The sequence below is a fragment of the Myotis yumanensis genome, unplaced genomic scaffold (genome assembly GCF_028538775.1).
Source record: "Myotis yumanensis isolate MYYU_CA2020_CCGP unplaced genomic scaffold, mMyoYum1.0.hap1 SCAF_19, whole genome shotgun sequence".
NCBI lineage: Eukaryota > Metazoa > Chordata > Mammalia > Chiroptera > Vespertilionidae > Myotis > Myotis yumanensis.
Window position 1 is genome coordinate 13277247 of NW_027223770.1, and position 21589 is coordinate 13298835.

Consider the following 21589-nt stretch of genomic DNA (forward strand, 5'->3'; position numbering starts at 1 on the left):
CGCACTATGAGCAGACCAGCTATTTTAAGCAGTTTACAGGAAAAGCAAGTGGGACCACACTGACAGTGCTTCCTAGGAAGGAAGCCACAGACTCTCCTGGGCAAATCCCTAACAAGGCATCCTACTCAGAGATAGCAAAAACCACCAGCCGGGAGGAGGAGGCAGGGAGAGTGCATGGCCGTGAATCAGTGGTCTGTCTGTGCTCCCTTTTGCCTGCACCACATGGGCACTGGCCTACCTGTCTCCCACCTCAGCAGATAGCCCATCAGGCTGCCTAGAGGTGAGGTGTTCTTATAGGGAATTCAGAAAAACCTTTCCCACTGAGAAAGGGGACAAAGCTGGACAAAGAGAAATAGACCTCAGAGAGCTCAAGTGCTAGTAGATTGAGCTGGAGTGTGGAGAAGGTAGAAATCCAGAGAGAAACACCTTTGCTTTGGGAACACTTATTTTTTTATTTTATTTTAATTGATTTCAGGGAAGAAGGGAGAGGGAGAGGGAAAGGGAGAAGGAGAGGGAGTGAGAGGGAGAGGGAGAGGGAAAGGGAGAAGGAGAGGGAGTGAGAGAGAGAGAGAGAGAGAGAGAGAGAGAGAGAGACATCAATGATGAGAATCATTGATTGGTTGCCTCCTGCACACCTCACGTTAGGGATTAAGCCCACAACCCAGGCATGTGCCCCAACCGGGAATCGAACCTGGGACCCTTCAGTCCGCAGGCCAACGCTCTATCCACTGAGCCAAACTGGCTAGGGCTTGGGAACACTCATTGATGAGGAAGAGGCTGAACAGAGCATCTATTAGACTTGAGGGCTTAGGGGGACCAAAGCAGGGGCATAGGACTCATGAAAAGTGGGGCCTCTGATAAATCACCCTTCCTTTGTGCTAGTCTCCAAAGAAATGCACTCTAGAATAAGGGTAGACTGGTAGTAAACCAGTCCATGCACTAATTAGTACCCAGCTTTGAGTCCCCAGGTAGCCCAGAAGACTTCAATCCCTGAATTGGTTGAGGGAGCCTTGTAGGGCTAGGGCCAAGAGCAAATAAAAGTGCTCTCTTAAAGAAGGTAACATTACTGAGGCTTCAAAACACTTCTACAGCCAAGGCTGGTTTGGCTCAGCGGATAGAGCGTCGGCCTGTGGACTGGAAGGTCCCGGGTTCGATTCCGGTCAAGGGCATGTGCCTGGGTTGCAAGCACATCCCCGGTAGGAGATGTGCAGGAGGCAGCTGATCGATGTTTCTCTCTCATCGATGTTTCTAACTCTCTCTATCTCTCTCCCTTCCTCTCTGTAAAAAATCAATAAAATATAAAAAAAACAAAAAACAAAAAAAAAAAACCACTTCTACAAATAATCATTCAAATACCAAGTCTAGCAGACAGTCAAAACCAACCAGGCACATAAGGAGGTAAGACAATATAAATGAGAACTAGCAGAAATATTTATAGGAAATAGAAACAGATCTATAAGGGCTCCTCATAGTAGAACGATGCTCAAGTAGATAAAAGATTAAATTGAAAATATGGGGAGAACTGAAACTATAAAAATAACGTAACAGATTCCAAAAAGAGGATATTATATTTCTCATGATGGGGAAAATGGAATATAATCAAAGAGAACCTAGGAAAATACACAGAATGAATGAAAGACATAGACTTAGAGCTTTGTGAAACTTCAAAACACTAAGTAAGGGTCGATCCCAAAAGAATTTACAAAACAATGGAAATCAGATTCCTGGCCGTTTTTAGCAACAATAGTGGATGATAAAAGTCTGTGGCACAGCATAATACCTTCAAAGCTCTAAGGTTTTATTACCCAACCAAATTAAGATCTATTGTAACATAATAAAAAGGGAGCCCTAGCTGGTTTGGCTCAGTGGGTAGAGTGTTGGCCTGTGGACTGAAAGGTCCCGGGTTCGAATCCAGTCAAGGGCACATACCTGGGTTGTGGGCTCGATCCCCAGTGCAGGGCATGCAGGAGGCAGCTGATCAATGGTTCTTTTTCAATTTTGGTATTTATCTCTCTCTCCCTCTTCCCTCTTCTCTGAAATCAATAAAAGGGAATAAAAAGTAGGGAGGCCACGTATACACCAAGGTCTTTAGAACCTCGTGAGACTGACTCTCCCACTGCCATTCTGCTCAGCTGTTCCTCTTATGCTGCAAGACAACCAACCCCAACCTCAGGGCCTTTATACTTGCTGTTCCCTCCGCCTGGATATTCTTTCCCCAAATATCTGTGGGGCTTCATCTCTCACCTTTTCTGATTTCTGCTCAGTCAATTAGGTCTTCCTTGATCACCCAATATATAAAATTGCATCCTGCCAGTACTCCCATACCCCCTGCCCTATATATATTTTTTCCATGGCACCCACCCCCACCCAACACTTTGTATTGTACTTGTTCACTTGTTTTGAATCTGCCTCTCTCCACAAGAATGAAGATCATAAAGGTGGGGCCCCTGTCAGCCTTAGTCACTGCTGCCTGCCCTGTGCCTAGACTATGCCTGGCCAGAGAAGGTGCTCCATCAGTCTTTGCTCAGTGACTGAATGAAGCACTGAAACTAACTCTTGGACCCACAACTTCTCCCATTCCTCACCAACCTGCTCCTTTTTCAATTCAATAAATACACTAGCCAAAAGAGCCTTAAGCTGACCACACGTTCATTTTTCTCTTTTCCTCACCTACTCCATATCCAACCACCCAAACACCAAGTCTTTTTTTGTTCTGCCTCCAAAACACATCTTGAATCTGTTTTCTTTTCCCTCTTGATAGCCATCATATTGATCCAAGTCACCTGCATCTATTGCCAGGACTTTTGAAAAAACAAAAAAAAACCCCACAAAAACAAGCCCTGATCAGTTTTCTTTTCTTTTTTAAAAAAACATATTCTTATTGAGTTCAGAGAGGAAGAGAGAGAGAGAGAGAGAGAGAGAGAGAGAGATCAATGATGAGAGAGAACCATTGATTGGCTGCCTCCTGCACACCCCACACTGGGGATGAAGCCTACAACCTGGGCATGTGCCCTGACTGGGGATTGAACTGTGATGACTTCCTGGTTCATAGGTCAATGCTCAACCACTGAGTCACGCTGTCTGGCCTGACCAGTTTTCTATGTTAGTTCATGTCACCTCTGCTGACTGGTCTTCTATATCAGGTCACATCATCTCTGCTGATTGGTCTATGTCAGCTCATATCACCTCTGCTGACTGGTCTTCTATGTCAGCTTACATCACATCTGTGTAAAATCCTTCAATAACTTCTGCTGCCTAGACGAAAACTCTGGATCTTCATAAGCCTTCCATGATCTGCTTCCTGCTCACCTCTTTTGCCTAATCTCTTATCACCCTCTCTTCTGCCTATTATGTCCCAGTCACAGTGGCCTCGATGTACCAAGCCCTCTTTGCAGGTACTACCACCTCCACCAGGAAACTTTCCCCAGGGCTCTGCAGAGCTGGCTCATCCTCCAAGTCCTCTTCTGAGGTCTTCCCTGGTCACCCTTTCCCAGGCATGCTTGTCTGACTGATCTGCTCATTTCCTTCTAAGCATAATCCATGTCTAAAGCTTTCTTGTTGACTAAATTGCCCACTGGCTTATATCTGCCTCCCTACCAGACTGCAAACTCCATGAGGGAGGGAAGGATCTTTCACCTTCATTACTGAACAAACCCACAGCCCTGCGCAGGCAGCTTTCCTCAGCACAAGTGCATGGCTGAACCCCCTGAGGTCTCATGCTGAGGGCCCAGCTCTTGCTGGATTTGTGCAGTGCAGGAATCTCACCTGCTCACTGATGCTGGGACCCAAGGCATTGTGCTATAGACATTTAATGAGGAAGAATTTCAAAGCACTTTGGCTTATTTTTTAAATTTCCACCTTCACTTTTCAAGAGAATTCTTGTGGCAAGAATGAAAGAAGCACCTACCACTACCGTTGACTCCCACTGGCTTCCAGTGGAGTAGTGAACCGGACCCAGTAAGTCCTTGCATATTTCTCGGAGTCGGTATTCAAACCCTAATTACAGAAAAAAAGAAAAGAACAAAAACAAAACAAAACAAAACAGAAATAGGAACACATTACAAAAAGAAATAAAAAATCAAGAATATGCTAAGTTGTCGGGTATATCAAAACAGACTGAACAAAGGCTTACTGTGTTGCCTATCATGGGCAAAATGCCTCTTGCATGCCTCTCAGTTTGGGGCACTGAGACTCATAATGACAGATTCTCACTCTCTCACCTACTCCCTTGACAATGCATGCAGTGGCCCCTCTGTGTGCTGGGCCAACGAGAAAAAATGAGATGTGGCCAGTTTGGGGATGGACCCCCCACGGTTATGGGAAATTGTAGAAGGAGGGGAGAGGGCTCGTCAGATGTGAGAGAAGACATCTTGTCAGCCAGTGAGAGATCAGCAGGGTCAGCAGGTAAGAGATGGCGAGGGGATGAGTTTAGATTGAGGAGGTGGTGACTAAGCAGAGACAGGAGAAGCAGGCATGGGCCTATCAAGTCAAGGGTTATGGGCACAGCCAAGTGGTATGCCAGAAATGCCAGAGGCAGGTCTGGAGTCTGTAGGCACTGGGGGCAGCTGAAGCCACAGGAAATGGATGAAATCACCCAAAGATGAGAGTGGAAATAAGAGGATGAAGCTGGAATCTGAGGAATTTCAAGGAAAGGGGACTCCTATTAAAACTTGAGTTCTCCTTTTACAGTTAGGAAGCAAGGGATAAAGAGAGGAGGTGACTTATGTATGGACACTGGAACAGACACGTGAAAGGTGAAGAGGAGCAAGCGGCAGAAGTGATTTCACAAAGGGGTGCAGGCCCCAGAGGAGGCAGTGGCTTTATGCAGGGCATCAGGGTGAGTCCTGATCAACAGCCAGGATGAAGGAAACCGGAGGAGCCAGAGGAGGCATTTCCCCAGCAGAATGGGGTGTGAGGAGCATCACAGAAAACGGGGGAGGGCTTGCGAAGACTGAATATTTAGAAATGTCAGTGACCACACATGCTGGGCGACCACACAGACTGGAGACTAAATATCAAACTCATTACTGGAGTCTGCTGGGGAAGGGAGAGGGGCTTTGAGTTGGTCAGTCATGCTTGTCTTCAGAGGGGTGTGTGTGTGTGTGTGTGTGTGTGTGTGTGTATGTTTATTAGAGGCCTGGTGCACGACATTCATGCACTCAGAGGGGAGGGGGGTGTTCCTCAACTCGGCCTGTGCCTTTTAGCAGGACACAGGAGCCCTCAGGGGATGTCTGACTGACAAGCCATCAGTTGGACATCCTTAGCGGTGTCGCAGAGGCGGAGAGGCTCCCACCACCACTGCTGCTGTGCTTGCTAGCCAGCCATCGGCCGGCTTGTGGGTGAGCGAGCGGCGCTCCCCTTGTGGGAGCGCACTGATCACCAGGGGGCAGCTCCTGCGTTGAGCGCGTGCCCCATGGTGGTCAGTGCACGTCATAGTAACTGGTCGTTCTGCCGTTTGGTCAATTTGCATATTACCCTTTTATCATATAGGATTGCAAGGTATATAGAACATGTTGCATCAGAGGAAACATGACATACAAATTCTGGGAGTAACATTTGTAGAGGTTTGACCTTTTTTTTCTGTCTTTTCTAGACTTCATTTTTACCCTCTAAATCATAAACAAAATGGAGAAGGTGATGTCAAAAGCAAAGCAAGGCCAGGAGAGGCTGTGGGGGAGGCTGCTCAGTAAACTTCATGGTGACACAGGGAGAACTTAGGGAGGGCCAGTTCCCAGGCCCCATCTCTGGAGGCCATGTTCAAGCGGAAGGAAGACTGGTAAGGCAGACTCCATGCTTGCCTAGCAGAGAGGATGAGAGGCTTTGGGAGGTCACCCTAAGAACAGGATGGTCACTTCCTGTAACACACCTTGCTTTCTGCTGAACAACAGGGCAAGTGTGGGTGGGCAAATACTGGGAAGGAGATGCAGGTGCTGAGAGCCCTGGCAGGGAAAGCGAGGCTGCAGGGACAAGGGGAGGTGCTGGACAGCAGGCCAGCCCTTCCAGGGCATGTGGGGCTCAGAAAAGGAAGAGGAGCGCAAGCACATTGGATGCTGCAAGACACCCTCCCTGGGGTCACTGACCACTGATGCTCCAAGGGTGTGCGGGAAGAACAGAAGTCTGAGCATCACATTTGCATGTCTTTCCACATATCCTCTGCCCTCACCCCCTCCTGCTGCCAATCTTGCTGGCCCTCAGGGAACACTCCCTTCAGGGGCTGGGAGCCTGTAATGGGCTGGATGTCTGATGAGCTGGCCTGATCACAGCTCAGGCTAGGAGATGGGGGTGGGGAGGCTGAGGGTGCATCATGTTGACAGGGAACTGGAGGCTAGGGCCTCTTGGATGACCATGGCAGACTGGGAGAAAGGAACGTAGGGAGCCCTAGGCCACTGTACCTCTTCCCCGAATCACAGGCTTTTAGGAGGGTTGTGTTGGGACAGGGATTGAGCTGGGCCCAGGAGAATGGAGGAACCACCAGGGACCTCACCTTCGTTCACAAGGTACCGTGCGTAGAGGAGGAGCCAATGGCGATACTCATGGCTGGACTGCAGGGTGAGTGCTGCTGCCACCTGGTTTTCTAGGTAGGCCAGGGTCGTCTCCTGCTGCACCACGTGAGGCACGGAGAAAAGCCGGGCCGCCTGCCTCCCTGAACTGCAGAAACACATTATGAGGTAGTGGGTACTGTGTGGGCAGGAGGCTGCCACCATGCACCCCAGGGCACCAGCAAGAAGCCAGCAGGGGGGCAGATGCCAGTCTCCACACTGGCCTACCCATCCCCATGTCTCAGCTGCAGATGTCCTGGATGCTCTGACACCCCATGTACCCCACCCTGTACCTCCCATTTAGACCCCTGAGGTGACAGACCCCCAACCAAAATACACGAGTGCCCATGACCCGTGGCACCTCAAACTGCATCTGGGCCCTGAAGTAACAGGACTTGCATCCAGCACCCTGAGAAATTATCTGATGTGGGCCCCAAACTCTTGGCACCTACAGTCTGCCTGTGTTGAGCAGCAGCTGAGCACAGGGGACAGTAATCAGAGAGCTGGCCTGTGTGGGACTGTACTTGCACAATCCAGTCGCCTCTCCCGGCACTTGGGTTACCTACGTGGAGGCACGGCCCTGGACTATGGCTAAGGGTCCCGAGCACAGCATGGCGTCCTGGGGAGGCAGGCTGCTCCTGAAGTCCGCACACTGGGCCAGGGAGTCTTGCTTGTCAGAAACCAGGTTCCTAGGGAGGCAAAGGCAGGAGCTGAGCTCAGAAAAACCAGGAGGTCCAGCAGGGTAGGCTGGCAGCGAGGCTGCCGAGGAGCAAGCACCACAGAGCTGTTACCAGAACACCAGCGAAGGCTGAGGGTCACTGCATTCTCACCACAGGTCTCTCACAGACAGCTTTCATTACAAGGGAACATTCATGACAGGGAAGGTCACTGACAAGGCTCCTGGGGCCAGGAGGCCTATGTGTGAAGTGGTCTAGCCCACGTGGCCCAGCCCTTCGAAGCTTCGAGGAATGCCAGCATCCAGCCTTCATGTGCTTCCACAGCATCCGAAGCAGTCAGCTCTTTACCTTCTCCACACCCTTCCCATCTTTGTGAAAACTTTCTTTACGCACTTTAAAGACAGCCAGGTCCTTTTGTAAACATGCCCAAAATACAAAGGGCCAACATTTCCCTTCTTAAATACTCGGTTTGTTTCCATTATTACAGTAATCACATAATAATACACAACATCTTGCAATATGGAAGAGCAGGCAGCGGGGAGTTTTCTTCTTCTTTTTTTTAAACTCAGGAAAGAGATCTCAGTATGGGATGAATTTGTGCCTGGCAACTCTGAACAGAAAAATGCCACAAGAACTTGGGTCTGAGGGACCAAAAGGTGCAGGCAGAAGAATTTCTCAGAGTGGCTGGTATACAATGCACAGTTTACATGTTGGGGTTGAGATCTCTGATGTAGAAAGGATTTTACAAATATAAAAATGGGCTCCAAATTCAAATGGGTGGAGGAAAGGTACAGACCACCGCATGTGCTGATGGTGCAACCTTACTAATTTACAAAGTCGAAACCGCTACTGGACTTCAAAAACTGCTATGTGCTGGCGAAGGTATTGTGAAGCTGACTCACCGATGCTGATGATGGCTAAGGAAGCCAGGCTGGAAATATATATTTGCAACCATAAGAACTTTCAAATGCCTATTCCAAACAAAGTGATCTCAGCAGACAAAGCAAAGCACCCCTGCACACGGGCTCTGAAAGCAGAGAGGCTGTGGGCCTCTAGCCTCTAACAGGGACAGTAGGGCCTATACAGGTGGGTGTGAGTTCTCTCTCCTCCAGCAGAGAGGAGACCAAGCGGTCATTGGGACCTCTACTCCAGGGCCCAACTCTCAGGAAAAGCCAAGCCAGGCAGGCCTGAGGAGCAAGTACCACATGACCTGTTACCACCTGGGACAGACACTCTCCTCTGGGGCAGGGCCAGGGAAGGGTGGCTTGCTTACCATGTAGAAAGTGACGGATTAAAGCAGTAGGCCTTTCCATCGGACAGGTTCATCACTGGGATTCCATGCTGTGTAAGCAAGATCTGTGACACCGTCATATCACTTCCTGGGGAGACACCATAAGAATGGATTCTGGGTGTGTTCTGATCAGCAAGTGCTTGCACATGCACCGAGGGGAATCTGACCATGGCACCCAGTCCCAGAAACAGGCGCCTTAATGCTGACTCAGCAACTAGGGAGTCTCTTCCCTGTGAATGCTGTTTTCACCACCACCCACAGGTTCTTTGTCACCACACAGGGAGCCAATGAAATGTGCCCCAGAGAGGGTGCATCTCCCTGCAACGTAACTGTGACCCCTTGTCACACTGAGTACCTTGGGCTGAGCCAAGAGACTGGCTCTGGCTCTCTGTCTAGGCCAGGGATGGGCAAACTTTTTGACTCGAGGGCCACAATGGGTTCTTAAACTGGACCGGAGGGCCGGAACAAAAGCATGGATGGAGTGTTTGTGTGAACTAATATAAATTCAAAGCAAACATCATTACATAAAAGGGTACGGTCTTTTTTTTTTTTTTTTTTAGTTTTATTCATTTCAAACGGGCCAGATCCAGCCCGCGGGCCGTAGTTTGCCCACGGCTGGTCTAGGCTGAGTGGAGCCTGGGACTTGAGCTTCCCTGTCCCCCCCCTCATCAGGGCACTAGGGGCAGTCCATCGCCGGTTACCTGCCAGGATAGAGTGTAGAGATTCTTCTTTGACCACAACCACCTGTCTGTGAACATCCCTAGGAGGGAGATAAGAAGCAGCTTACTCTCCAATCTGAGCAAATGCCTGAAAGTGCGCCGCGGTCCTCAGACCCCTGCTCTGTGGTCTCTGTGCACACCCTGCCCCGGCCTCCCCGAGAGGAGCTCTGGGCCACAAGTGGCTTCTGCTCCCATGAGCCATGTTACTTTCTCCACACGAGGCTATAGCAGAGGGTGCAGGCAACAGAGCTGTGGGGCTCGTCGCTAATGTCATACCAACTGTGGGAGAAGCGTGGTCACACTGGCAGCTGAGATCCCCTTCTGATGAACCCCACACATTGTGTTTTGTCACAATGTGGTTTGCTCTTGTGGTTTGTCATGTGGTTTGCTCTTATAAAAGTGGTAGCAGGGGTAGGCAGCCTGCCCCACTTCCGCTTGCATACCTGCCCCCTCCCCCCCCCCCCCCCCCCACACACACACATGTGCGGTGGCCATCACAAGCAGTGTCCAACTGCTTGGGTCTCTTTGCCTGTAAAGACCCCCATGCCAGCAGGGCCCAAGGGCATGTCTGCCAGGCGGCTTCCTCCACTGCCTCCCCTGCTCCTGCAGTGAAGAGGAACCTATACAGCCCTATCCTGCCCTGCCTGGAGCCCACCTCACCCCAGGCCTGTCTCTCACCAGACAGATAACGTGGCCGCAGCAGTGAGCGCCATGACGTAGGAGCCTGTGCAATGCAACGTGGAGATTGGGGATGACAGGAGGATGGGAGGGAGGAGGCGGCGACCACAGGTGGAGAACACTGACAGCATCCTCTTTTCACAGGCGACACATACCACATCACTGAGGAGGCAGAGAGGGGATAGGTGTCATGACGATCAGGTGCTGTGGCAGAGGTAGGAGCCCCAAGGCACAGAGCCTTCCTTCTATCTGGGCCTGAGTCTGAGTGGGTGCAGCAGCAGGAGAGGCAGGGAGAGGGCCGGCCAGTAGGACTGGGGGAGGGCGGGACAGCAGGGCTGACAGAACTGAGATCTCTCATTAGAGACTATGTTCTCCTCCCCCACTAGGCTGCTCAAGCTTTTCCGAATTCACCCTAATGTTGTGACGGGGGGTGCTTCAGAGGACCACTGATGGTGACCCAGAAAACACACCTCCCTTGTCATATGAGGCCACACAGCGTCCACTCAACAGTCTACTGGCTACAATTAGCTGGACTAGTCCTGAGAAGATCTCTGCCGAGAAAGGCCAGAAGTGTGGGAACGACGGAGTGTGTCTCCATAAGGGACACCAGCTGTGTGCTCAGAAAGCCTTTCTGGCTAGGGTGGGGATGAATACAGGGACAGCTTCAAAGGATAGAGGCCCAGAAGTCCATTATGAGACCCTGCGTGACTAACACTGAATTAAGGTCTCCCCTCAAAGTGCAGAATCTGAAAGGGGCTGGGCTGGGAACTCAGGGGGGACAGTCAGAAATCTATCTTGACTTCCTTGGATTAAAATTTGGGATCCAGAGAAAGAACCAGCCCAAGTCAGAGCCAGGCAGAGCTCAGCCTGGGACCTGAGACTTCAGGAGTCTGGCCAGACAAGGGAATCACAACACCTGGGTGACAATCCTGGCATGGGTGAGCCTCTAGGACTCAGTTTTCCCAGCTGTACCATGGAGATAATGACGCCAACTTCACTGGGTGTTGCAGGGACCGAGAGGATAACTGCACACACTCAGCCCAGACAAGACCTGCAGTCTCCATGGGAGCTAGCACTTGGGGGGCAGTGCATCTCCTCAAACAGCACCAGCATCACACAACACAACACATGGTGCTTGCTTTACATGAAATGCTGGGCCTGGTGAAGACCCTCACCCTTACCAGCTACCGGCAGCAGTGAGGATCCGGCTAGTGAGTACCGTCTCCCACTCCTTCCCTTCCCGGTTACACTTCAAGCGGCTCAGCTTCACTCCCCCAACGGCTGTCACTTCATTCTCCACCTCAATGTACATGGAGGGGTCGGAGCTCACCTGAATGGAGGAAAGAAAACACAATGTTCTTTTTTTTTTTTTTTTTTTTTCCCCAAATTATATTTTTTATATTCTACTGGGCAGGCAGGCAATGCAATGCAAAACAAATGAATAAACTAGATCTATGAAAGATATACATTAAGGTGTAAATAATATTGAAACACAATGTTCTTTCCGTGCAGCAGAGCAGAGAACTGGTGTTAGAGCTAGAGACTCCAGAACTTCCTAACCCTACCATCTCCTCTCACAGGGAACATGCAGAGAAGGCATGTGGCTTGTCTAAGAGCACACTGCAAGCGAGGCCCACAGCCAGCTGGACACAGTTGGTGGGGAGACGTGGCTCCTAGTTGAACGTATTCAGAGATCATAGTGCTTGGCAATTACCGAGGAAAAGTCTAGAAAACCCGAAGTCCTCTCTAGTTCCTTTCATAGTGAGCCTCTGTCTGCTCATCTGAAACCAACCTCACGGGAGTGTCCCTAGAAGCGCATGCATATGCATGGAAGTGCTTAGTTCAGTGCCTGGCTCCACAATGGGCTCAACTTTGTCTTTTGTGTATGGGGAGATGACTGACAATCCGTATAAAAAACCAGGCAGAATGGCTGAACAGTTTGCACTTGTGTAGCCACATAAATGGGTTACCTGGGGCAGAGGGCCATATAGAAACCAAGAAGGGCTCCAAGCAGCACTCAGTGAAACCCCCAGGGGAAGCTGGAGGAGTTTGGGAGAGGGGGTTGTGCTCCTTGCCTCTGCTCATATCAGCAACAAGAACAAAGCATGTGGGTCCCTATTCTTAGGCTCAGAAGGACTGGTGGCAGGAAAGGGCCGACACCCCATGGGGACCAGCCTGGGTTGGGGCCGTGTGCAGCCTGTGAGAAATGACCTGCATATGGAGTCTGACAGGGTTTCCTATTGATATGCACCTGAGGAACAAAGGGCATGTAGTGACTGGGTGTGCAAAGGTCTGGCATGGGTGCTAGACTAGTGACGACAGGGCCTCTGCATATAAAGGATTATTTATTCTACAATAATATTTAAAAAACTGTGTTTTGAACAAGCACATGGTTAAAAGAGCCCTGATGCAAACTCTGTGCTCGGCCAAGGAAAATGAACAGGGCCAGTGGGCTGGTTGGGAGGGAGACCACTACCACACAGTCCAATGGGCACTGAGTCTGAGGCTGCTTGGGACCAAGTGTGGAACGAAGGAGGCTTCCGGAAGGGACTCCTGAGACAATTCTGGAAGGAGCTGACCATCCAGAAGATGGCAGCAGGGACTTTGAGGGCAAAGCCACAGAGAAAGAAGCGTGGTGGTGGTGGGGGCAGGGGCTGAAGGGGCTCCTGGAGAACAGACCAGTAATCTTGCTAATAAGACTGGTGGTTGCCATGATCAACTACAATTTCCCTCAGAGTATGATGGAGAACCATTGGGCAACAGCCCTGTTTTTGACAATTCAGGGTTTACACTGTGGGTTGGGGAAGGAGTGGGGCTGGGGAGAGGCAGGGGGCCGGCTCACCTGGAGGGTGAATGCTCTCTGGGGGCCCGGCATGGGCAGCTTCAGTGTAGGCGCTGGTACAGACAAACACACAGTGTCCTTTTCTGCGGTCAGAGCAGCTGGGGACTGCAAGAGCAGAAATGTCCCTGAGCCCCTCCCAGCACTGTCGGGCAGTGTCAGGTACAGGCGAGTCACTCAGAGATAAGGCTGGGCCAGTTCCCCAGGTATTTCCACCCACTCTGGGAGGATAGTACAGATGACTGCTCCAGTGATCCCACTTGACAGATGAGGCAGCCAACGCCAAGGGGCTGCTCAAGGACTCTGGGTAGGACAAGAGCAGGTCTGAGGGGCAGTGTGCCTCCATGCTAATCCAGGGGGTGCATGTCTAACCAGCTGTTCCCACACTAATGGGGCACACTGTGCTGTGCAGGGCCTCCCTTCTCCCACTTGGGCACATGCAAGCCCTAGCACTGAACCCAACAAGTGGGCTGGGGAAGCTAGCACAGACCTGCTGGCCTCACCTGGACAGACAGAGACATGGGCATGAGCCGTGAGTCCTTCCGAGGTCGCCCTTTCTTCTTTTTCTCCACTGTTTCCACCTCAAGCTCCAGTTTTCGCTTGGAGAGGGAGGAGGACTTGGCCACAGGAACCTTCTCATCGCTGTCACTGCTGCTCTCCAGGAGGTCCCGGGGCCTCAACTCTTTCACAAGGTTCTGCTCTTTCAACCTGCACAAACACAGATACCCATGGCTTTTTCCATATGATTATTAACTTATAATTATCAATAAAATCCCCCCAAACTGCAACATTAAAAAAGTAGGTGAGGACTTCTGGTTTCGGTTCGAACATTCACACAAACTGGGCTCCATTCACACACAGTTATTCTCAGCACATCTCCCACACTGCCCAGCTGCCATGCTGTTGCCCTCATGTCCTTGTGCAGAGCTGCTCTGTCCACCCCACGCTCCTTCCAGCAACCTTCCCACTTGAAGCAGCCGCTCCTTTCTCCTTGAAACAGGGGCTCCCGAGTACAGAGACTGAAGCCTGCTCCCCCAGGGAGGGAAGCTGCTTGGTAGGAGAGAGGACGCTGCACTGCTGGCCTGAGACTGCACTCACCTGGTCTCTCTGAGCCCCGCACAGTCACCACCTACCTTTCTACGGCCGTCGGTGTCACACTTGTCAGGACAGGAGCACCAGGCGTGGCTTTGGACCGCTCCGTGAACCGGGAGTCAAACGCTTTCATGGGTTCAATCTTGGATGGGGTTGTTAACACAGAGGGGGATGATGCAGCAGGAGCCGAGGTAGCGTTCACGCTGGGGTGGGGAAGAAGATGGGAGAGCATTTCAAGCACAATTCGTCAGGGATTTGGGAGTCTGGGATTTACATTACCTGGAGCCAAGTGAAAGGGGCACAAATATAAAACTTCTAAAAACACAAAAATTTCGAGGTACAATGTACTACTCCTATTTTAAAAATATTTTCATGTGTTAAAATTCTGGAAGTTTGCCATGGCCAGGTAGCTAGAGCATGTCCCAATGCACCAAGGTTGTGGGTTCGATCCCCGGTCAGGGCATACTATAAGCAACCAATGAATGCATAAAAAAGTGGAACAACAAATCAATGTTTCTATCTCTCTAAACCAAATCAATAAATAAAAATGGTAAATATGAAAAAAATAAACATTTATAAAAAAAATTCTCCAAGTTTGGCTATCGGAGAATGCACTCACATTTGCCCCACTGCATTGTTCTGAGAGCTTCGGGGGTTAGCACGAGGCCTAGAAAGTGGTTCTTGCAACCCTTTTCTGCTCACCATACGGCCCCATCTCCACAACTTGAATACAGCCACCCACACCACTCCAACCACCAGCTTTTCCCACTTTGACAATGGGTCCGAGGAGAAAAGCCCCATCTGGGGTCCTGAAGCCACTGTCTATTCCTGGCCTCCAACCTCCTACCCCGGTGGCCCCTCAATGTAACAATTTCACATTCTTCACTCTTCTCCCAGTGTCCATGCCACAGCCCTTGCCTTCTCCTCCGAGAAAGGAGAGCCCAAGCATGAGCCTGCCAGCTACCCTGTGGTCATCTGCATCCCTCACACTGCGCCCCCAAACCATTGGGCCTCCCAATGACCAAATCCACTGGACTGGACCCGACACCAGATGCCTGGCAGGTATCCTAGGTAGCCTCTCCTTCTCTCCAGGGAACTCTAGGACCAACTACTGAAACATTTTGCAAATCTGGGGCTTTCTAACTGGTCAAGCTGTTCCATCTCCTCTTCCCATCTACCCTCACACTTCCCTCAGGCACGGGACACTTGATACTTGGTGATGCCTCCATGACCATGACATCAGAGCCCAGGAAGGAGGAGGCTGTAACCAATCATATGGAAAAAGCCATGGGTATCTGTGTTTGTGGAGGTTGAAACCAATCAACCTCGAGCCCACACCCCCTACTGAGATCGAGCCCACACAAGACCCTGTCCCCACCGATGGAGAATTACTCTAACAGTAATAGTTTAGCTGGGTGGCAGCAATATTTGGGCACCAGTGCCTCCTGGAGTGATTTAAGGTGCAAGACCAGAGCCTTCTGTGTCTCCATTCTAAGGAGAAGCCCAGGGTATCTGATTCAGCAGCAAAGCCCAGCTTTCCTCCCCTTTACTGACACTCCTCAGGGATTTGGGGTTCTGCTCTTGCTGCTGCCCCCTAACCCTTCCCCTGGGTGGCCTATATGGGCCCTCCAATAACCCTTCCTGAGACCTGCCCAACAAGCCCTCCCCCGCTTTGGATGGCTAGCCATTTCCACACAGGAGACCCGAGGAGCCTCTGTGTTTGCCCCTTTCTCTACCAGCTGATATACTCTCTAGGGACAAGGACCCACCAATCAACCCCATGTGGATGCCTGGGCACTCGCAGTGGGTAACCCAGAGCAGGTACTGGGTAAATGTTCACTGAGTAAATGGCTCCTGGCTCTTATTCATGCTCCTCTGGTTTTTACTGACTTCTAATTTGGTTTCCAGGTAATGGCTGGTGAAGACACGGGCTCCTGGAGCAAACGTAATTCTGAGAGTGAAAGATGACTCTGCCCTAGCACACCAGCACTCTGCCTGAGATGACTGGTGTGGTGATGCTACCAATAGTGCAGTGGAGGCTAAGCCACCTCCAGTGCAGACCTGCCAGAAGGTGAGTTGATCCTGTGGCAGGTGACGTGCCCCTGGCTGGTTCCCACCCTTAGGAGCCCAATCCTGGGACTGCTCTTCCCCCAGGATGTGGAGTCCTCACAGCCCTGTGCATCAGACTCAGCTGAATGAAGGCCTCCCTTCCGAGCAGGCCCTCATCTGAAATCCAGCATCTCTTTTCTTTCTTTTTATTGAAGGGGCCATGAAGTGTCCCTGGAACTGTGTCCAAACCCAAACTTTCCCCAGGGACAGGAGGAAGCCTTGGTGCCCACTCACCTGTCCTTATTGACAGAACTGCCCGCAGGCCTGGTGCTGGCTGCTGCCACAGGTTCTGTGGAAGGCTTTGAGGTGCCGAAGGAGTTGGGGGTACTGGTGTCCAGGGGCAGCAGCTGTGGACTACTATGAGAGGACAGCATGCTGCCTGCCAGGGAGCCTGAGAGTGGGATGCTGTTAAAGAACGCCGTGGAGAAGTCCCTGCGGTCAGAAAGAACAAAGTCAGCCTCAGAAATCAGATACCACATCAAGCACTTTATACAATTCTAAGTAACTTTTTTCTGGATCCAAAGATAATTTATTTTCAAAGAAGAAAATTTGCAAAATTACAAAACTAAAATCATTCCATACACTCTGTTTAACTGACTCTAAGTTGAACTGATACTTTATGTACCACTAAGAAAAAATTGTTACCAAATATAATTGTCAGATGCATCCTGGTCTGAGAGGTGTTAAAATGTAAAAACATGTGTCTGAGAACTAATGAAATACAGCATCCAGAGTGGACCTCCCTTTTCTTATGGGCTATATGCATGTACCATCATTTACCTAACCAGTCTTTACTGAGGAACAACTGGGCTGGGCTGTCTCCCAGCCTGTTCAGTAATAGACACTGCGGCAACAGGAGGCAAGATACTGCAGTGTTAAGACTGAGGGCCCTGGGCCAAACCAGCCAGGTTTCGCTCCTCTGCCATGCACCAGCTCTGGGACCTTGGGTGCTTCAACCACTCTGTGCTTCAGGTTCCTATCTGCAAAACAGAAAGTGACAGGACCTTCCCCATGGGGTTGCTGTCAGGACTAAAGTTGTTAGTGTAGCAAACACTTAGAACACATAGTAGCTGCTCAAAGATGTCCACTGGTATAACTGTCATCACACCTGCTGTTTCACTTTTTACATGAGATAAATTCCTGGAGGTGGAATTGCAGCAGCCAATGAAATGTTCATTACTGATTTTTGGCAAATAGCTCTAAAGTGCCCTCCTTAGAGGTTTAAATTACAACCTGTCTATAAGTGTCTATAACCCCACACCCTCACTGACAATTTTATCAAATTTCTTCTTTTTTAAACATATTTTTATTGATTTCAGAAAGGGAGAGGGAGAGAGAGATAGAAACATCAATGATGGTGAGAGAGAATCATTGATCGGCTGCCTCCTGCACACCCCGTACTGGGATCGAGCCCACAACCCAGGCATGTGCCCTTGACTGGAATTGAACCTGGGACCCTTCAGTCCACAGGCTGACACTCTATCCATTGAGCCAAACTGGCTAGGGCTTATCAAATTTCTTGATAGCAGATAGATGAAAAATAGTATCTTACTATAATTTTAATTTGCAATTATTTTGGTGCAATTATTTTATAAGACTGAAATTTTTTCATATAGAAACACCTGATTTCTTTTTGTGTGAAATGTTTGTTCATATTCATCTACTGCTCCACTTGGTTATTGGTCTTTATTATTGATTTTAAGGCTATAAACATATAAAATAATTCCTTATATGAGCAGAAAATATTTTTCCCCAGAATATAGTGTTTTGATTCTTTATTGTGTAATTTTCTTTGCCAAAAAAATGTTATTTTTGTGTGGTATAAATTTTGTCATTTATAGAAAATACTTTTTTACCTCAGAGATTATGAAAATATTCTTCTACGGACTCTTCTAAAATTTTAAACAAACAAGTTAAACATTAAAAAAAATCTCTTAGCTGTTCGATGTTCTTTGAAAATCTCTCAGCTGTTCAGAATTTTAAGTGAGGCAGGGCTCTAATTCTGTTTAGAGTATCAAATAGTCCTGACTCCCATTTATTGAAGATACTGATTCACCATGGATGCAAAATATTATCTTTATAAAATTTTCATAAATATCTGAGCCGATTTGTGGGGTTTCTATTGCATACCAATGTTCTACTTTCCACCCCCCCTCACTTGAGGATCTTTTTTCCATTGCTTTTCAGAGAGAGTGGAAGGGGGTGGGGGGAGAGAGAGAGAGAGAGAGAGAGAGAGAGATATCGACTAGTTGCCTCTCACATGTGCCTAGACCAGGGACAGGGAGTGAACCCACAAGCCAGGTACATGCCCTTGACCAGAATTGAACTTGCAACCCTTCGATGTGTGAATCAACACTCTAACCACTGAGTGAAACTGGCCAGGGCTGTTCTATTTTTTGGTTTTGTTTTGTTTTTTGTTAATCCTCACCTGAGGATATTTTTTCCATTGATTTAAAAAAAAAAATTTGATTTTAGAGAGGAAGGAAGGAGAGATAGAAACATCAATGATGAGAGAGAATCATTGATTGGCTGCCTCCTGCATGTCCCACACTAGGGGTTGAGCCGACAACCCGGGCATGTGTCCTGACCAGGAATTGAACCGTGGCCTCCTGGTTCACAGGTCAATGCTCAACCACTGAGCCACACTGGCCAGGCTCCATTGATTTTAAGAGAGAGTGGGAGGAAGGGAGGGGTAGAAGTGGGGAGGGGAGAGGTAGAGAGAGAGAGAGACATTGATTGGTTGCCTCCCACATGCATGCACCCCGACTTGGGCCAGGGCTTGAACCTCCAACCCAGGTACATGCCTCTGAACAGGAATCAAACTTGAGATACTTCGTTCCTCAGGCTGATGCTCTAACCACTGGGAATACTGGGCAGGGCCCAATGTTCTTTGTTTCCATGGGTCAGTACTTTAGTACTTCACTGCTTTAATTTCTGGTAGGGCTAGTCTTCCCTGATTTTTTCAAAAATATTTCAGCTATTCCTATTTCTTTTTCCACTTAAATTCAGAATCAGATTGTCTTATTCAGAAAGCTCCTGTGGTTATTTGTATTGACTCATTTTATATTTACAGACTGAGAGAAATCTGTCATCTTTATGATGTTGTCATCCTAGCTAATACATGGTATGCATTTTGTGTAATTCCTTTGAATTTCCTTTTAGGTCTCTCAGTAGGGTTTAAATTTTTTTTCTCATAAATATCTACATTTCTTCTTACATTGAGGTATTGCATTTGTGAAAGTGATTTCTTCTTATCTTCTAAAAGTAGTTGGTGGTACTTGAGCTCATCATGTAGGTTGTGTATAGTCACCTTATTTTCTTCTTTTATTGTCTATGGCAGTTTTTCCAGTTGATTCTCTTACAGAGATCAAATCATCTTTAGATAATAATACATTTACCATTTCCTATCCAATTTATTGTTTCTCTTGACTGAGCAAGGATCTCTAGAATGATGTTATAGTCACAAGAGTAGACATTTTAGTTCTTTAATTTAATTTGAATAAGATAGTTTATCAAGCATCCATCTATTCCCGTTTAAATGAGTTTTAAATAAGAATGATGTTGAATTAAATAAAAATGCCTTTTAAGCATCTCTAGAAATGATCATATCATTTTTGGGATATATTAAAATGTAGAAGTAAATTAAGTTTTCCAAAATTTGAACTACTTTGCTTTCCCAAAATAAACTTCACTTGGTCATAGGGCATTAACATTTTAACACATTGTAAGGTTCTGTTTGTTACTAATTATTTAGGATTCTGCATTGACATTCAGAAATGAGATTGATCAGTAATTTATTATGTTCTATCTGTCAAGTTTTGATGTAAATATTGTGTTCATTTCAAAGATAAAGATTTTGTAAGCTTTCCTTCCTTTTCTATGCACTAGAATGTTTTCAATAGTATTAGAATGATCTGTTCCTTCAAAGTGTTAGAATTTCCCTTCTTAGTCTGGTGGCTTTTGGCAGATTAACTCTTTGATAGTGTCTTCTATTTCTTCTATAATAATTCATCTGTACAGATTTTCTTCAGTTTGCTAATTTTATTTTCCTCAAAAGTCATCCATTTTCAAATTTATTTGCATAGAGTTCAGCAAAGTTTTCATCCTTTTAATTTATTCTTTATTTGTCATTATTTCCCACTTATTTCTACTTTACATATTTGTGCTTTTTTTCTTTCTTGATTAGCTAAGCTGATAATTAGCTATTCTGTTACTACTTGTTTTAATATGGGTATCAGGAGGGCAAAGAAGCCTTGGAGACCAAGAGAATCAGATTCTGGTGCCAGAAAATGAGTCCTTTAAAAGAAAGCTGGCTCAAGGCCAGGCAGGAAGCCATCTACTCCCTCTGCCCCCTCACAAGGTGAGGCCTGGAGGGATCTACAAAACAAAAATGCCACCACCACCACCACCTCCACCACCTCCACGACCCTCACTCCCACAAGTCTTGCAGTGTCATATACTTGGTCTGACTTGGTCCTAATAAAAGGTAGGCAGCCGGTGGCATGGGGAAAAGGCTTGATCAAAGGAAAACCACTCTCTGGGAGGAGCCAGGAAACTGGTACAGGCTCCATTGGGTCAAGTCTCTGTCCTCCAGGGCCGCAGAGGTCAATCAGCACATCGTATGACTAAAGGTCTCTTTAGACTTCTAAGAAGAAGATTTGGAGCAAGCTCAAGGATGAACAGTTGCAAGGTGCAGAGGACTACAGTGTGTGGTTGCCCTGAGTAGGCTGACTGCATGAGTATAACCCAGAGTGAATCACCTTTATGGGGGGGGGGGGATCTATTTCTTTCATACTGGGCTTTATCATTCTTTGAATCAACATCCATCATTTTGGGGAGAATGGCCCATATAAAAGCAAGCCTGACAATAGATGCTAAGACACAGCAAATGGTGACTGAATCCACTTTCCCCCCTCTCTGCCTCCTCAGGGAAATGTGCCTCAGCGCCCATTCTCCACCCAACAGTTCCACTTCTGGGAAGTAGCCTGAAGTAACAGTCACAGGTGAGCTGTTACTCATTTACAATAAAAAACTACAAGTCCACAGTTAAGGGGCTGGTTAAGTAAATCATGGTGCATTCACAGGCTGGGAACTTGGATAATCAGCAAGGCAATGCTTCAGAGGACTATTTATTAAAATGGATGCAAGGTCACGATATAGGAACAAGTCGGGAAAAGACTGGAGATACAGATACCAAAATATTAACAATGATTATATCTGAGAGACTGAATTAAGGGTAAGGTTTCTGTCCTTCTTTGGGCCTTTACTATTTTCAATAATAAATATATGTATTACGTTCACAATAAAATTTAAAAAAGAAGGCTATACAAAGGAAAAAAGAAACGGGAAAAAAAATCAGTCCAACTTCTCTACCTCAGGTTTTGTCATGCCCTGGCAAGATGAAGCAGGGTTGGCTGCGTGGACACGCGGACCCTGTGAAGGGGCCCTTGGCTGCTGGCCTGTCACAGGCCCTTCCCAGCCCACCTTCAGCAGAAGTTTGCATAAGGGCTCTGTGAGGAGCACTGGCCTTGGAGGTTGGTGGGAAGCTGGGCCCAACTCTCTCACTTCCAGATTCTATGGGTCAGATCTGCCCAAGAGCCTAATTATGAAAGTGCTAAGTGGTGAAAGGCGAGAGGAAGAGCTCC

General features: G+C 48.2%; 1 protein-coding gene across 4 annotated transcripts in view; it reads right to left on the reverse strand.

Moving 5' to 3' along the window:
• The window catches only part of HIRA (histone cell cycle regulator), a 61186-nt gene that overhangs the window by 3465 nt on the left and 36132 nt on the right, over nucleotides 1-21589 (reverse strand). For 3 of the 4 annotated variants that reach the window (XM_070399835.1, XM_070399837.1, XM_070399838.1), the window contains 10 exons: nucleotides 16179-16376; nucleotides 13877-14038; nucleotides 13247-13451; nucleotides 12747-12851; nucleotides 11086-11234; nucleotides 9905-10066; nucleotides 9209-9267; nucleotides 8490-8595; nucleotides 7106-7228; nucleotides 6485-6648 (listed from right to left, as the gene is read on the reverse strand). In XM_070399835.1, coding sequence (XP_070255936.1) covers nucleotides 6485-6648; nucleotides 7106-7228; nucleotides 8490-8595; nucleotides 9209-9267; nucleotides 9905-10066; nucleotides 11086-11234; nucleotides 12747-12851; nucleotides 13247-13451; nucleotides 13877-14038; nucleotides 16179-16376 — 1433 coding nt within the window. Of the gene's footprint in view, nucleotides 1-3907; nucleotides 3997-6484; nucleotides 6649-7105; nucleotides 7229-8489; nucleotides 8596-9208; nucleotides 9268-9904; nucleotides 10067-11085; nucleotides 11235-12746; nucleotides 12852-13246; nucleotides 13452-13876; nucleotides 14039-16178; nucleotides 16377-21589 lie in introns of all 4 variants that reach the window. The other variant, XM_070399836.1, reaches the window with a different exon arrangement.